This window comes from Hyaena hyaena, unplaced genomic scaffold (genome assembly GCF_003009895.1).
Source record: "Hyaena hyaena isolate Hyena2069 unplaced genomic scaffold, ASM300989v1 scaffold_1023, whole genome shotgun sequence".
Lineage (NCBI taxonomy): Eukaryota > Metazoa > Chordata > Mammalia > Carnivora > Hyaenidae > Hyaena > Hyaena hyaena.
Window position 1 is genome coordinate 504,217 of NW_024081653.1, and position 17,425 is coordinate 521,641.

The 17,425-nt window shown below is 46.4% G+C and overlaps 1 protein-coding gene across 2 annotated transcripts in view; it reads right to left on the bottom strand.

The window, feature by feature from the left end:
- Window positions 1-17,425, bottom strand: part of ACSS1 (acyl-CoA synthetase short chain family member 1) — a 55,003-nt gene that overhangs the window by 4,525 nt on the left and 33,053 nt on the right. For both annotated transcript variants that reach the window (XM_039221811.1, XM_039221812.1), the window contains exons 4-8: window positions 11,601-11,776; window positions 11,052-11,204; window positions 6,944-7,091; window positions 5,524-5,661; window positions 696-788 (exon numbers count right to left, since the gene is read on the bottom strand). In XM_039221811.1, coding sequence (XP_039077742.1) covers window positions 696-788; window positions 5,524-5,661; window positions 6,944-7,091; window positions 11,052-11,204; window positions 11,601-11,776 — 708 coding nt within the window. The remainder of the gene's footprint in view (window positions 1-695; window positions 789-5,523; window positions 5,662-6,943; window positions 7,092-11,051; window positions 11,205-11,600; window positions 11,777-17,425) is intronic.

Sequence of the window (17,425 nt, forward strand, 5' to 3'; positions counted from 1 at the left end):
ATGAGACTCAATTCTAGGGAGTGTCTATCCTGAGCCTTCCCAAATGGAGGAGAACAGAGCTATTTGCAATACCTCACTCTCTGGCTTCTTGGAGAATGAGACCCCAGTTGGCTACATTTATTGCAGCAGTGGTGGTGATCTCTTACTCTGAACACCCTAATAAGTCAGATACACCAGAGCAGAGAGGGCAAAGAAAAACAAAATGACACAGAAAAAAAAATGTGTTTCCCACTAAAATATAAATTTAGACTCTGATCCCTTACAGCAGGGCCCATCTGCATCAGATGTATTTGTTTTGGGCACATGGACCCTACAGGGAAAATGAACATTTAGCTAAGTACCTACTACCTGTCAGCAGTAGGCAACATGCAGCAGTACTATCATCTCTTTCCATCTTTACCAGGGCCTGTAGTGGAGCGCCCCCATTTCACCAATGGGGAACCCAAGGCCCAGAGAAGTCATTACACATCTTATAGCTCCAAAAGGGCAGCCACCTCTGCCTCTCACTCCAGACACTGGATTTTTCAACCACCACATATGCTGAGGGGCTGAGGTGTTAGTGGTGTTGGATGGTATCCACAGAGCCTCACACTTGACCCTCCAAGACTCAGGCTTAGCCACATGTTCTCATGTGCTGTCACATACAGTGAGTGAGCCCTGCCATCAGGTCCCCTTCTCCTCAGGAGCATTGTCACCTGTTTGCCACCAGGTGTCCACCAGAGTGCATCTGCGGTCCCCCACCACCTTGTGGAGCCACTCCCAGGCCTCACGGTTGATTGGTTCTCCCACTGAAAACACACACAAAAGGAAAAACGATATAATAGACTTCAATAAACCTGAAACCAAAAAGGATAGGTTTTTACAGGTAAAATAGCTCTATAATTTTTCTGAAGGACATAAAAGAAAACTTGAAAAGCAGTGAGATTCATCACATTTATGGTGATCAAAAAATACAAATTACAACAAGATATTTTCACCATCATGTCAAAAATTTTAAAGTTGGAAAGAATGTGGGGGTAACAATATCATACAGTGTTGTAGGAGTATAATTTGGTATGGAATTGGGGAACAACTTGGATGGTTCTCTTAATATTTATGCAGGGGCACCTGGGTGGCTCAGTCAGTTAAGTGACTTTGGCTCACTTCATGGTCTTGTATAGTTCATGAGTTCCAGTCCCGTATCAGGCTCCCTGCTGTCAGCCTGGAGCCTGCTTAGGATCCTCTGTTCCTCTCTGTCTCTGCCCCTCCCCCACTAGAGTGTATGCATGCTCTCTCACTCTCAAAAATAAATAATAAACATTTTAAAATTAAAAAATAAAAGTTCATACACCTGGTACAACTACTTAGGAGACTGCGGTGGAATCCACTACATCTAAACATAAATTTATCCTATTCAAAAATGTCACTCCCACTGTACACCCTACAGAAAAGAATGCATATGTCCACCAAAAGGGCTCACATACAAGAATGATCACAGCTTAGAAACAAAACTGCCATCAAGAGTAAAATGAGAAAATAAATTATGGTATATTCACGTGATAAACAGCATGAGAACAAGCAAACCACAGCCATACACTCAGGGCTGACCTGAGACTCATGGCACTGCAGGCACAAGAGTGGCATACGTCCCATGAGCCCAGGTGGATGAAGTTCAAGAAATCAACCCATGCTGAGAGTGGTCCAACAGTGGTGTGGCTGGGGATTACTGACTGGGAGGGACCATAAAGAAAACCTTCTGAGGTCTTGAAATTTCTATGGCTTGATCTGGGTGGTGGTTTTATATACATAGGCACAATCGATCATTGAACAATGCAGGGATTAGGGGCACCAGCCCCCCATGCCACCAAAAATTGGTACAACTTTAACCCCCCTAAAACTTAACTATTAATAGCTTACTTTTGAGCAGAAGCCTCATCAAAAATAGTCAATTACCACATATTTTGCGTATTATATGTATTCTATACTGTATTCTTAGAATAAAGTAAGCAAGAAATAAGAAAATATTAAGAAAATCATAAAGAAAATACATTTACAGTACTGTATTGCATCTATTGAAAAAAAATCCATGTATAAATAGACCCACCCAGTTCAAACCTGTGTTGCTCAAAGTTCAACTATACGTGTATATAGCAACTGTGTATGTATACATATATATATATACACTCACACACACACACACACACATATACACACAAATATGCTTATGTGTAACAACTGTATACACACACACACACACACACACACACACAAGCTTGCATACTATGCCTGATTTCTACATCAGGGTCTATTTGACATGACCTCAATGTCTGTGTACCCCCAAGATTTCATATGTCAAAATCTTAACTCCCAAAGATGATAGTCTTAGGAGGTAAGGCCTTTGGGAGGTAATAAAGCCCTCAGGAATGGGTTTAGTGCCCTTATAAAACAGACCACCCAGACCCCTCTCCTCACATTGGACAATGTGAGGACACAGGGAGAAGGTACCATCTATGAATCAGGAAGAGGGCCCTCACCAGAAGGCAATCGTGCTGGCACCTTGATCTTGGACTTCCCAGCCTCCACAACTGTGAGAAATAAATCCCTGTTGTTTATAGCCAGTGGTGTTTTGTTATAACAGGCCAAAGGGCTAAGCTACCACCCTTATGAAATGCCCATACAAGACTGGCATTCAGCCAGAACTCATCGGCTTAGACATACCGCTGCTAAAACAGTGAAATTCTCTTAGGCTGGCTGTCTCTTGCTCAGGACAAACCAAGTGCAGCAAGTAACCAAGGCCTGACCTGGCCAGGGCCCCCCATGTTGGCCACACGGGTGTTGTGTGTTGTGTGCATTGCCCCCGCACTCACCCACACCTGCAGGGAGGCCAGAAGATACCATGCAGCACTGGCCCATATACTGAGAAACTGCCAACAGCCCAGATACATAACCACAAGGGCGTGACTACAGGACCATACCCATGGCAGCCCCACACAAGGGTAAAATCAAATTCTCAAAGCACAGCAGAGCCATATGGAAAACTGCATGCTGCTGAGTTATAATAAACATAGGATAATAGCACAGTTTGATCTTGTTCATGTGAAAGAAAACATCTTGGAACCGAGCTGTGTCTTTCACAGTAATGTAACTGTGAAGAAGGCATCAGAAGGCGCACAGGCAACAGGGCTGCCTGGAGCAGCACTCACAGAAGACATAAGCTTTCATTACCATGTTCCAATTTTTTTTCCCCAGCAAGAATGTCACTTGTGAAACTGAAAGTTAAAAAAAAAAATCATACAAATTGTGGTGTTAAAGTCTTGAGTAAAGTCAGATTCTGCTGACTGGTCAGATTAAATGAAGTCAATGCATCCAAAGCCTGGGGTGCCGTGGGGGCTAATTCAGCCACATGGAGGCAGCCTGAGCTATGGAACTACAGTAGAGACCAGCACCACACTGGCTCTGGCCAAGGCATGAAGCCTCCTAGTCCATGGCGCTACTTCTCTTTTGCTGGTACAAGGAGATGCCAGGTACTGTTTAACCTGCCTGCCAGCCCTGCTTATTATTGATAAGCAGGTCCCAAAGAAACCCCTGAAGGGCTCCGCTGGTGGTGTTCATTACATGGCAGGAATGTGCCCATGGGACCAGAAGAATACACAGAGCCTGGCCAAGCCTCTGTGTGTGCTCCCTGGTACAGAGGTTCTGGGCCTGATCCAAGAGAGGAAGTGAAGAGAGGGCCACATCTGGCCTAGGGGATGCCTGGCTGAGGCAGCTTTTGGATGGGACGTGCACCCCCACTCTAATACAGCTGATGAGCACCTCCTTCTGAAGTGCTCAGAGCACATGCCTTATCATTGGGGGCCCTAGTCAGTCTTCTATAGCAATTGAATCCCATGAGTGCATCTAGAAAATCAAACCTCCCTTCACCACTAGCCTAACTCCTGGGCACTCAGGAGGCCTGCAAATGGTACCTGGAGGATCTGAGTGAGTTTCTGTGGCCCTCTGCTTGCCCTTAGTCCCCAAGCACTGCCCAGCCCAGTGTGCAGGGGCACAACACAGCCCCTGTGCTATGGAGGGCAGGCCTTCTCCATCCACACAGCCCCCAGTAAACACACAAAGTCACCCTCCATAACCTAAACATGCCACAAGAGGCATCTCAAACTCACCACCATCTAGAAAAGAGCCCAAAACTCTTTCTGCTGACCCCATCTGGAAAATTCACAGCACTTGGTCATACAGACACCAACTGACCCCAATCATGAGGGAGGCCCTGAGTAGGATAGAGCTAGGCACATGAAAACAGGTATCCCAGGCAGAGACTCAGGCCATCTGTAGTGGGAAGCAGCATTGCTAGGTAGCAACTGCCCTGGAGATGCCAGCATGTGGGTGTTGAGCTCTCAGCACGAATCTGAGCCTTCTGTTCCTGGTCCTGCAACTCAGCTTCCCAATGAGTAGTCAACCCTCACTGACCTGCTGTGTTTCCCTGTGTGTGGGCACGCGGATGCTGAGGATACCAATGGGTGTGACTTTTGGGAGCTCACTGCCCAGTGAAACAATTAGCATGAGAACAGATATCCAAGTATAGAATACGGAGTTGTCTGAAGAAAGAGAGCCCAAGGTCCAGAGGAGCTCAGGAACTCCACAGGGAGAAGGTGCACAGAGATGGTCTTGAGAGAAGGTTGGAATCCACAGAGATGGGGAGGGGCACATTTCAGGCAAGGGGAGACGAGTGAACCAGAGCCCTGAGACCTGTAACAGCACTATATACCTACGCCACTGATGAGTGACATGCACATGCTGTCCTGAGCTCCCTTTCCGTGGACATATTTGACAGCAAGACACGTCCCTTGTGGTACCTGCCCTACATGCTTCCTCTGTGAAAACCACCAAGCAGATCCAAGTATTCACCAAGGAGCACAGAAGGCCTAGCTGCCCTTGTTTTGCCTACTGACAACATGTGTAAGGGCAGAAATGAAATGAATCAGGAAGAGAGAGAGAGAACAGGCATGGGTACCTTCCACCCCACTGGTACCATATGAACTGACACCACATCACCTTTCCCAAATGCTTCCATGTGACTTGGTGACATCTATCAAAATTATAAATGGATATAACCATTGATCTCATAACTCCTTGCCTTGTAAAGATCTAAAGCAGGAACAGCACACAAGCACAAATTGATGTTGATTACAGTCCTTGGGACTATGTGGCACCAAGCAACAGAGGAACACCTTAGCAATCCAGTCAGTTCCTACACTGGGTAGTCCCATGTGGCCACTGAAGTAGGGCTTGGACCATCATACCAGGTTGGGGAGTTTTCATAATAAAGAAGAAGCACAGAACTCAGGTACAGAAACATCTGGAATGTTGTGCTCCAGATTGTTATCACCTGGGGGTTCCAGGAAGCGCTCTATTCAGCCAGGCACACTGCTTGAAGTCACCACAGCCACAGCCACAGCCACGCAGCTTTCATAATTAAAACTGCTTGAAGCCTACACTGGCTCTACCACATGGCACACAACCTCTCCAGCAGCACAGCAGGCCACTCACCTGACCCCAGGGTCCGCAGGGAGGAGCGGTCATACTTCTTCACCCAGGAGTTGCCATATTTCAACAACAGCCGGACAGCCGTTGGGGCTCCATAGAACTGGTTGATCTTTAACCTCTGTACTGTCTCCCAATATCGACCTACAAAAAGGCCCAAGTTCACTGTCAGTCTGAGCCCACTAGATAGTATCTATTTTAGCTTATTTAGAAATCAGACAACAGTTACTGTGTGTTGGATCCATGCAAACTCCTGTATTTACAGAAACGGAATCCAACACCCATCACTGGGATCAGAAGGGAGACCTCTGAGAAAGGGTTCCCTGTGGCAATCATCTCCCAGCACACCCCACATCCAAGGCTGGTGCATTTGGTAACAGCCTTCCCCTGGCTTTGGCTGGCTGCATCTACATGGTATATCCCACAAGATATAGCAAGGATTGATTCAAAGGGATATCACTGTGAATTTTAAAAATAACCCATGTAGCACTAACATAGAACTTGTATTCACACTTAAATGTCTCTAAGGTGGTGACAGGTGCTTCCCCTGGAATAGCAGTGGCCACCACTGAGTGAGCCCTGGGGAGCAGGGCAATTGTCCAGCACACACACATACCTGGTTTCCCACAATCCCCCTCAACTCACCACCATGGCTCTACACATGGAATGGGCTGAGCTTCGAGGGGCTGAAGTGACGTGCCTGAGATCACACCCAAGGTGTGGCCCTTAATCCCTCGCTATGCCCCCTACACATTCTTCCTAGCATGTACCTAGTCCATCAGGAGGCTGGAGAGGAGCAGGGGAGGTGACAAAGAAGTTCTACACACATCATTATAAGCACTGTGGAACAGGGCCACCACAATTCAACTGAATTACAACAAATACTTGGGGCTCTGTATTGCCTGAAAAAAGAGATGCCAAGGTGAGCAAGGTGTAGGTCCTCAAAGCAATCTCAATTCATGGAGGTGGACAATGCTCTCTGACAGATGTCCCTGAAGACACAGGCAGCAAAGTTGGAGAAAGTCCTCCCCCCACCCCTGTCTGGGATAACAGGAGGCTGGAAGCTGGCATGGGTGTCGAGGAAGGGCAGGATCTGGTCAGGCGGCCAGAGAGGGGAGAGGGACAGTGCTAAGGGGATGACCCAAGGCACCCAGTTTGCTAGAGGGACAGGAACTCTGGAGGGGGTTGTCCTGAGACGGCTTCCAGTGAAAAATTCGACTCCCATCTATTGCTTATCTGATCTTACTGCAGACATGGCCCCTGGCCCCAAGCCCACCTGGCAGAGCCAAAGGCCTGGCAGCTATGCCACATGACCACAAGGACCACAGCTGGGCCAGAGTGAGGGAATCTACTCCACCCTCCTGTGAACTTCTCCTCCTTTCTCAAGCTTCCTCCTGGGGACCCTGTTTGGGTCCCCAGTCCTCACCAGCATCAGGGTAAACCGGGGTGCTCTCAAAAAGAACAGTGGTCGCTCCATTGCACAGAGGTCCATATACCACGTAGCTGTGTCCTGTGATCCAGCCAATGTCAGCCACACAGCCAAAAACGTCACCTGGCCGGTAGTCAAACACAAGCTGCAGAAACAGGAAGAGAGGTTGTCAGGAGCCTGTCACCCCATGTTCTAAGAGAACCCCATATCACTAAGAGAGTTCTATAAATGCAAGACACAGCTGTTCCCAAAGCCACCAGAGCAGGAAGAATAAGTGTACCACCAGGGCTCTGTGAAGCTACAGCAGTGACAAGACAGAGTACTGCCACACACAACACGTGGACTCTCACAGATGATAATGAAAGAAGCCAGACCTTAGGTGTATACTGTATGAGCCCCAAACCAGCAAAGCTGATCTGTATCCTGGAGGTCATGTTAATACTGGCCCTGCTGGGGGGCTGCCTACCAGCGGCGTGTCAGCACCTCTGGGAGCTAGAGACACCCCAAGTCCTGATGCAGGTGGTGACCACGTGTGTACCCACAGGTAGAGGCTTGTCTAGTCATATGTCCAAAATAAGGGCACCTTTTTGTATTAAGTTATACCACAATTTTTTAAATCTCAAAAATTGCAACAACAACAAAAACATGAAAGCCAAAAGGACCAAGAAATGCCTCAAGCATCATCAGTTTCTGAGAGCCTGAGCAGGGAGACATATGTGTCTCCTGCATTCTTGCCACAGGGTCCAACTTGAGCCTGATCCACCTCTGGATCCAAATGCCCCTTTGCAGGAAACACAGAGATCAGAGGGACAAATCTCTGGGTGTTAACAACAAAGTTTAAGGAAACGGAATGGATGGAAGAGAACAGGTTTAAAAAAGGCTTAAAAGACATACCAAAAAAAAGTCAGTGGGCAAAGAGTAAGCTACAGTATCAGGGGATGCATGTTAGGTGAAAAGCTAGAAGAGGGGAAACAAAGGGCAGTGACACATATGAAAGTCAGGGTATGGGGGAGGGGCTGTGGTCAGACAGGCAGGGAAGAGCTTCTGTGAGGTGGCGGGGACATTCCTCCACTCCATGTTTTTGTTTTTTAATTAATTTATTTAAATTCAAGTTAGTTTACATACAGTGTAGTATTGGTTTCAGGAGTAGAACCCAGTGATTCATCACTTGGACTTCTTAAAAAATTTTTTTTAATGTTTTATTTATTTCTAGGAGAGAGAGAGAGACAGCGTGAGCAGGGGAGGGTCAGAGACAGAGGGAGTCACAGACTGAAACAGGCTCCAGGCTCTGAGCCAGCAGTCAGCACAGAGCCCGACGTGGGGCCCGAACCCACAAACCGCGAGACCATGACCTAAGCGAAAGTCGGACGCTCAACCGACTAAGCCACCCAGGCGCCCCTCATCACTTGGACTCCTTGACTGAAGTGGGGTTGCCTTATAATAATAATTCAGTAAGCTACAGATAGGATTTGTGTGTTTTCTAGATTCTATTCTGTATTCTATTTTGATTTCTTTTCAAACTTTGGGCAAGTGGACCAGTTTCTTGCTGTCACATATGAATGCAGAGAATCCTCAGGTGTCTCCACAAAGTATAGTGGTCTGGAGATGGCCAGTGCCCTATGCAACTGTGTCCCAAGGCGGAGGTTGGGGGATTTTTTCAAGGAGGACTTTGCTTTCACAGCACTGAAGCATCAGGATGCCCACACCCAAAGCCCCATAGCATGTGGGACCGAAAAGATTTTTAATACAACTTGGACCCAAATTGCCAAGTCTTTCATGGACTGGAGATTTCTCTCCCTGCAGTTCTGGGAAGGGGAGCAAATGCCTGGGGCCAGCCATGCTCCAAAGGGCTTGACCTTACTGCATACCTCCAAAATCTCTTTCACACCCTTCAGAGCCAACTGTCCTTATCCCCTGGAGAACCACAGCTGTGCATACTTTCATCTACAGAAGGCTCAAAGTTTCCATTCGTAATTCTTAAAAAAAAAATTCTTATTGAAGAGAAATTCAAAAGATGGTCCCATCCCTATACTCCCAACTGCTTCTGCTCATATAGACTGGGTCCTCCAACAATTTTGGTAATTATTATTACCAAAAAATAATCTCTCTCCACATTTACAGCTTCCCTAATGTTAACTTCATCATAAACTGGTGGAAACAATTTGACCTACTCTGTGACTTTCTTGGTATTTAGTCTCAATAGCTATATTTTCAAAAGTATTTTTATTTACATGATGTGTCAATCCTTCCAAACTTCTTCCCAACACCAAGAGCTGAGGAGGGGTGGGGCTTTCTAGTTGAGAACACTGAGGTCAAGAAATGTTCTGTAGCAAGCTCAAGGTCACCAACAGTCAGAATACAACTGTTCTAATATGGATTTGAATTCAGGTATTACCTTGTCTGCTCAGCCTGGTTTGGTACCACATCTGTCTGTCTGGCTCACTTTCAACATTGTTAGTCCTAGGTGTGAGTAGCCATCAGTGGGACTAGTGCAGCACCACTCAGAGACTGTGTCATGCACAGAGTGCATGCTTGCTACATGCCTCCCAGCACCTGCTCCTTGCCATTCATTTCATGAGGTTCACCTCCCACGTGATCAAGCCTAACCAATGAGCACATTCCACCCCCACCCTTGGCCACAGTGACTGAGTCAGAATGGGGCCCTGGATGGCAACCAGGCTAGTGATTTTGCTGAGACTATTAGGCTTTCTCCAGTCCCCGGGGAGGAATGTGGTCAACACAGAGGAAGGGGGCCAAGGCAGGAGAGATGCCACCACCCAGGACCAAAGTCCGAGCCCTTCTTGGATGGGCTCGGGCTTGCTAGTCACCTGGCTAGTCAGTTCTCAGTTTCACCTTCTGCAACAGAGAGGTCTATAAACACTGTCTTGAAACCAAATCCTACCTGGGAAGTGCTAACTACTATCCAAGTGACCGGGGATGCCACATTAAACCACAATCCCCACAACCCGCTGACATTCAAATCAGTACCAATTTTTATTTTTTATTTTCTTAAATTTTTAATTATTATATTTTGAGAGAGACAGTGAATGCAAACAGGGGAGGGGTAGAGAGAGAGGGAGAGAGAAAATCCCAAGCAGACTCCACACTGAATGTGGCTCAATTCCACAAGCCATGAGATCATGACCTGAGCTGAAATCAAGAGTTGATGCTTAACTGACTGAGCCACCCAGGTGGCCCCAGAACAGAACTGATTTTTTAAATACATTTATTGCAATAAAAAAAAAAAAAACATGCCATATCATCTGCTTTATAGGCCCTAGAAAATGGTCCACTCTAATATAATTGCCATATACTGAATTTAAGTTTCCTTACAAAACTAAGTCTTTTTCTAATTTTACTTTTAAAATGTGGCCCCAGGGGCACCTGGGTAGCTCAGTCAGTTAGGTGTCCACCTCCTGATTTTAGCTCAGGTCATGGTCTCATGGTTTGTGAGATAGAGCCCCTTAGGCTCTGTATTGTCAGCATGGATTCTCTCTGCCCCTTCTCTCTCTACCCCTCCTCCCTCCAATCTCAAAATAAATAAATTTTTTAAAATTAAAAAAAATGTTTTACTTTCTTTTAACATCAGAAGGGGAGAAAAACTTTTAAATAGAAGAAAACATTTTAATATGTAATAGTAACACATTCTCTATACCAGCTCAGTTATAAAACATGAGTTTTGACATTTTTTTAGGGAGGGAGGGGCCCAGGAAGGCCTCAGCACCTGGGCCCCTGAGCATCAGATCGCAGCTGTGCCATGTGTCAGACAAGGGGAGGGCTCAGCTCCTGCAGAGCAAGCAGACAGCACGGACACAGGTGCAAAGGAGCTAAAGACCTACAGTGAGCCTCAAATTTGAGACCCAGAGTCTCCCAACACGTACAGAACTCAGCCCCCGTGCCCACCCACTCACTATGCCAGTGCCACAACTCACAGCTGCCCTGCTCCTGAACACACGAGAAGAAATATTAGCACCTCATGCATTTGGGCATTATGTTAGAGCAGGAGTTCTAGCCCTAAATCCAGCCTCTCCTGGCCCCCTGCCCAGAGCCCTGCCCAGGAGGTATGATGCACAGCACCCTTGAACTTCCCCACCAGAGCCTGTACCCTGTGCGTCAGAGCGGCGTACAGCAGGTAGCCCGCCTGTGTGTGGACGAGTCCCTTGGGTACTCCAGTGCTCCCTGAGGTATAGAGCAGGAAGAGCATGTCCTCACTGTCCATGCTTTCTGGGACACACACAGGGTCCTCCTTGGCCATTTCCTGGAAAGAGGAAGACACAAACAGCCCCATTCATGGCAGTTACCCTCTGCCCCCCATTCACCCATCCCGAGAACACCTCTCACCCAGCTGCTACAGGAATCAGCACCCGGATTCAGTTCACCTGCTCTACTCTGCTCTAGTTCAACTCCAGGTGCAGAGAGAACACAAAATAAAAGGAAGAATCCAATCATTTCTGTTACATTAAGTGTTTCAGTGTGTTTGTGGTATTTGAGTTCCATCTTCCCAACCAGGATACAAATCCATCAGATATGATCAGGGAACCCTGAACATCTCTGGGGAACCCAGGGTGAGAACCATGATCTGACGTGACTCAAACCCAGTTAAACCCAATAATTACTTCTCCCCCTCAAACTGTACAAAATGAGACAAACCTACCTGCTCGAGGGGGATGTCCAGATGCCCCATGTGGACCTTGTTGTCTGTCCTGTGAGCCACCAGAACATGCTGGATGGTCGGGCACTGCTTCACAGCTTCATCCACTATCTTCTTCAGCTCTACCACACGCCCTCCCCGGAGTCCTTGGTTGAAGGTGATGACCACCTTGCACTTAGCTAATGGAGACAAACAGGCATTTCTGGTCAGTTTCCTTCCCACTATGACCCTCACATCCCAGACTGACAGCCATACAGTCCAGGCCTAAGAGTGTGATACACAAACTCCATTCTTGAGTAAGAGTCAGCAAAATGTGGGGGGAGGGCGTCTTCCTGCTTTGCAATCTTTGTGCTCAATGCAGAAGTGCCAGGCCTTTTCCCAGCTCTGAAGGAGAGACTTCCACCATTGCCTCCCACCTGCCTTGGGAGCTTCTCTGGGTGAGAGGCCACAGCCACCATGGTGGCAAAGCAACATTAAGATGCAGAGATCAAGAAAGCTGGGCAGCCGGAGACCAAGCCCCAACATGTCCTGTGTGGCCCCTGCCCTATCCAGGGTCAAGAGGCTTCACTACCCAGAAAATAGAGGCCACACTCCAATGGGTGCCAGAAGCTACCAGCCCCTACCCTTGCCTTTAACAGAAGGCACTCCGGGATTCACACCTGTTCTTCAACAACCTGGTTAGGCTTGACCAGGCCCAAGGCATTGCAGTGAAGACCCAAGCTTCCACAGCTGACCTAGGGTGAGGCCCAGAGCAAAGTATCAGGTAGAGATACAAACTAGGCATCAGAACCACAGGCAAAGCAATGACCCCCAACCACCAACATTGTGCCTCAACCTGGGATGACCCAGAGGGATCAAGGCTGCAGTGGGCTATTCTATTACTGGTCCCTAAGGAAGAGCCCAGAACAGCTCCCTCATCCCTCAGGTGCCCATCCTGACACATGTGGTTCCATCACCTCCCGGGGCTCCCTGAGGGACTGAGCTCCAGGCACCCACTGTGGATGCTGGTCTGGTGGATTCCTCTTCCCAGCCCCACTCCCCACCACCCTACAGTGCTTCCCAGGACCACCTCCCAAATGAATTGGCTACCCTGAACTCTCATCTCAGGATCTGCTTCTATGGGAGCCCTGAGTCACCAATCTCCTTCAGCTTTTCAGTGTGAAAGTGCCTTCTAGCAACATACTCATTCTTTCTTCCTCACAAGGGTACTAGAGATGACATGACATTGAGGACCACCTAAGCATTCTCTCAGCCCTTCTCTGGATCACCCAGGGGTCAGAGAGATACAGAGTGTTTGCAATGCCCAGGGCAATGTCATCCAGCTCTGCACACCAGGGGTCCCCAGCTGCATACTCTTTGCTCCTCAGGCCTTGGCCATCGATCACCCTAGGGAAACAAAATCAGCTGGGCAGAATTCCCAGGAGCTAGAATTGGTCCAGGTAAATTCTCTGTGGGGCAGGAAGAGAGATGATCCAGCAGGTAGAAAGAGACCATACTCAAGGAGGTGACAAAGAAAGCTCAGGATCCCCCAGGAGAAAGTAGTGGCCCCAGCCCATCCCAGGTATTAGAATCACATTATGTGGGTTATGGCCCCTCTGCAGGCTCCCATGGCACATGCCTTGCTCCTGGCACTCATTTGTCCAAGGCTTGCTGCCCAAATAGTTCTCCAGAGCAGGAGCCTTCATGCATATACCCAGTCCCTAAGAGGTGCTTGGGGAGCACAGCTCACTGTGTGGTTCCCCACCAAGGCTGGGTGATGGGTACAGGGTACATGTACAGCATTAGGGCACAGGTCAGATCAGCATGACACATTATCTGGGAAGCCTCAATTTTACTTCCCTGGTTTTTGAGTAGGTATTGGCATCTGTCTTCGTTTTTTATTGCTTGCATAGCCAATTACCACAAACTTGGTAGTCTGGAAAACCCATAATTTAGCTCATAGTTCTCTAGTCTAGATGAGCTTGATAGGGTTCTTTTCTTGGAATCTCATGCCCAAAATCAAGATGTCAGCAGGCAGAGCTCTTATCCGGAGGCTTTGGAGGAAAGTCTGCTTCCAGGCTATTCCAGGTGTTGGCAGAACTCAGCTCCATGTAACTGTAGGACTGAGGTCCCCATGTCCCCATTTTCCTTGCTGTCAGCGAGGGGTTGTTCTCAGGTTTTAGAGCAACCTACATCCCCTGGCTTATGACCCTCTTTATCTTCAAAGCCAGCAAAGGCAGGTCAAGTCCTTCTTATGCTCTGACCTTCCCTTCTGCCACATGTCCTCTGCCTCCAACCAGAGAAAGTTCTCCACCTTCCAGGGAGGAGAACTCCCTGGTTAGATTGGGCCCACCTGGATAATCTCCACATTTTAGGACCCATCCCATCTGCCAAGGCCTTTTGCTATGTAAGGTAACATATTCCCAGGTTTTGAGGGTGTGGACGTCTGTGGTGGCCATTATTTGCCCCCACCCACAGCTTCTCAGAACCATCCTCCTGTCCTCTACCCTCTGCACCATACTGTCCTCTCTCTCTATTTCTCACACAGCCTAAATCAAGAGAGAACATAATGATAAGAGGAGTGGTCAGAGCCTGGACGCCAGGCCAGGAAGACAGAAACTTTAGACTAGAACACACTGACTGAGGTTGCCACGCCTAGCTAATGATGAGACTCTGGTGGCCATGCTCACACTCTCACCCTGTCCCTCCCAGTGATGGATTAAAGATAGTTACAAAAAGGAGAAATAGAGTCTTGGTCTCCTTCCCTTGAATTTAGAATGGCCAGACTGGTTGGACCAATGGAATACAGCAAAATGGTGCCATATGTATTCTGGACTTGCCTTTAGGGCAGGTTCCACTTCCTTCCTCTTGGAACCATGAGCCATCATGTAATAAGTCTGACTGCCTGAGGTTGTCTAAGTTAGTCATGCAAACAAGCCACATTAAAGAGATGCTTGGCAGGTTCCAATCATGTAAGCCAACCCAGTTTATATCCCAGATTATGTGGAGCAGAAAAAAGACATCTCACTAAGCCCATTTCATTCCTGCTCCCACAGTATCATGAAATATAATAATAAAATTTATTGTTTTAAGCACTAAGATTTAGAGTAGTTTGTTACACAGCAATAAATGATGAAAAAAAAAAAACCCACACAAACCCTCATTGACCCAAGAGAACATAAACACCTGTCCCGGTAGAGTCTTGCCCTGGAAACGGACACCTGAACAGATGTGCAAGGAGGTGTTGGGTAAGAGCCTCTTAATGTTAAGTTCTAGAAAAAACTTATAGGAGTTTCCCCTGCTGAGGGCTTCAGATATGACCTGGCCCCTGCCCTTCCATGGCCTGTTGTTTAGGATTCCTGAAGTTCTTGGACCTGTTCCAGCACCCAGCTACTAAAGCTCCAGGGCCCACTGCTTTTGCTTGTTTTAAAGAATCTTAGCGTACCTGGATGACTCAGTCAGTTAAGTATCTGACTTCAGCTCAGGTCATGATCTCACGGTTTGTGAGTTGGAGTCCTGCATTGGGTAAGGTCGAACCCTGCTTCAAGTGAGCACAAGCCCCACTTTGGGTGAGCCCTGCTTCTCTCTTTCTCCCTCTCTCTCTCTCTCTCTCTTTCTCTCTCTGCCCCTCATTCACTTGTGCTCTCTCTGTGTCTTTCAAAAAAATAAAAAAAAATAGGGGTGTCTGGGTGGCTTAGTTGGTTAAGCGTTCAACTCTTGGTTTTAGCTCAGGTCATGATCTCATGGTTCATGAGTTTGAGCCCCACATTGGGCTCCACACTGATGATGTGGAGCCTGCTTGGGATTCTCTCTCCCTCTTTCTCTGCCCCTCCCCTACTCACATTCTCTCTCAAAATAAAAATTTAAAAAAATAAACAAATAAATAAAAAATAAAACATCTAAAAAAATAAAATAAAGAATCTTAACAGAAACACTTGGCAACCATGACCATATCATCAAGAGAGAAAAGAAGCAGTCTAGTGTAATGCTAAAAGCACAAACTCTGGTGGCCCAATGCCTGGATTCAAATCCTGGCTCTGTCACTAACTAGCAATGTAACCTTGGGCAAGTCAATTAACGTCTCTGTGCCTCAGTCTCCTTATCTTCAAAAACAGTAGCCTCCCAACAAAGAATATCCCAGGACCAGATGGTATTATTGGTGAATTCTACCAAATATTTAAAGAATTCTACCGAATATTTAAATATTAAGTATTTAATAAATATTAAAGACAAATTAACATCAATCTTCCTCAAACTCTTCCCAAAAACTGCAGAGGAGGAAACACTTTCTAACTAATTCTATGTGGCCAGAATTACCCTGATACCAAGGTCAGACAAACACTTCACAAGGAAAAAAAACCAAAACTATAGATGAATACCCCTTATGAACACTGATGTAAAACGCCTCAACAAAATGCCAGTAAACTATATCTAATAGCATACTAACAGGATTACACATCATGACCAAGGGGGATTTATTCCTGGAATGCAAGGGTGGTTTGACATATGAAAATCAAAGACAGATATACAGATTATTGGAATAGAAGAAAGAACTCAGAAATAAGCCCTCACATATGAGATAAATTAGTTTTGACAATGTGCCAAAGTCATCCAATGAGGTGAAAAAAAAATCTTTTCAACAAATGGTACTGGTACCACTGGATACTCAGAGGCAAAAGAATGAAGTTGGATCTCACATCATACACAACAAATGAGCTCAAATTGGATAAAAGACCTAAATATAAAAGCTAAGGCCATAAAACTTTTAGAAGAAACATAGAGACAAATCTTTGTGACATTGGAGTCAGTAATGTATTCTTAAATGATACACTAAAACCACACAAAACAGAAGAAAAAACAGATGATCTAGACTTCATCATGATTAAAAACTTTTGTGCATCAAAGGACACTATGGATAGAATGAAAAAGCAGCCCACAAAATGGGAGAAAAATCATTGCACATTATAAATCTGATAAAGATCTAGCATCCAGAATATATAGAGAGAACTCTTACAACTCAACAACAAAAAGACAAATAGCCAATTTAAAGAATGACAAGGGCCTTAAGTAGACATTTCACCAAAGAAGACATACTAACAGACAAGCACATGAAAAGATGCTCCGTGAGGAGTGCCTGGGTCCTCAGTCAGTGAGCACCAACTTCAGCTCAGGTCATGATCTCATGATTTGTGAGTTCAAGCCCCACATTGGGCTCTGTGCTGACAGCTCAGAGCCGAAAGCCTGCTTCAGATTCTGTGTCTCCCCCTCTCTCTGCCCTTCCCATGCTCACGTTCTGTCTCTCTCTGTCTCTCAATAATAAATAAACATTAAAAAATTTAAAAAAAAGAAAAAATGCTCAGTGATATTAGTTTGGAATGCAAACCAAAGCCATAATGAAATACCACTTCAAAACCACTAGGATGGCTATAAATTTTTATGTTTTTTTTTTAACTTCTGAGAGAGAGAGAGAGAGAGAGAGAGAGGGAGGGAGACAGCATGAGTAGGGGAGGGTCAGAAAGAGAGGGAGACACAGAATATGAAACAGGTTCCAGGCTCTGAGTTGGCTGTCAGTACAGAGCCCAACATGGGGCTTGAACCCACAAACTGAGAGATCATGACCTGAGCCAAAGTCGGATGCTTAACCGACTGAGCCACCAGGTGCCGCTAAATTTTTTAAGTAGGCTTCACATCCAGGACAGATTCCAATGTGGGGCTTGAACTCATGATCCTGAGATCAAGACCTGAGCTATGATCAAGAGTCAGATGCTTAACCAACTGAGCCATCCAGGTGTCCCAATAATTTTTTTTTAAAAGTAAAATAACAAATGTTGATGAGGAAGAACCTTCAT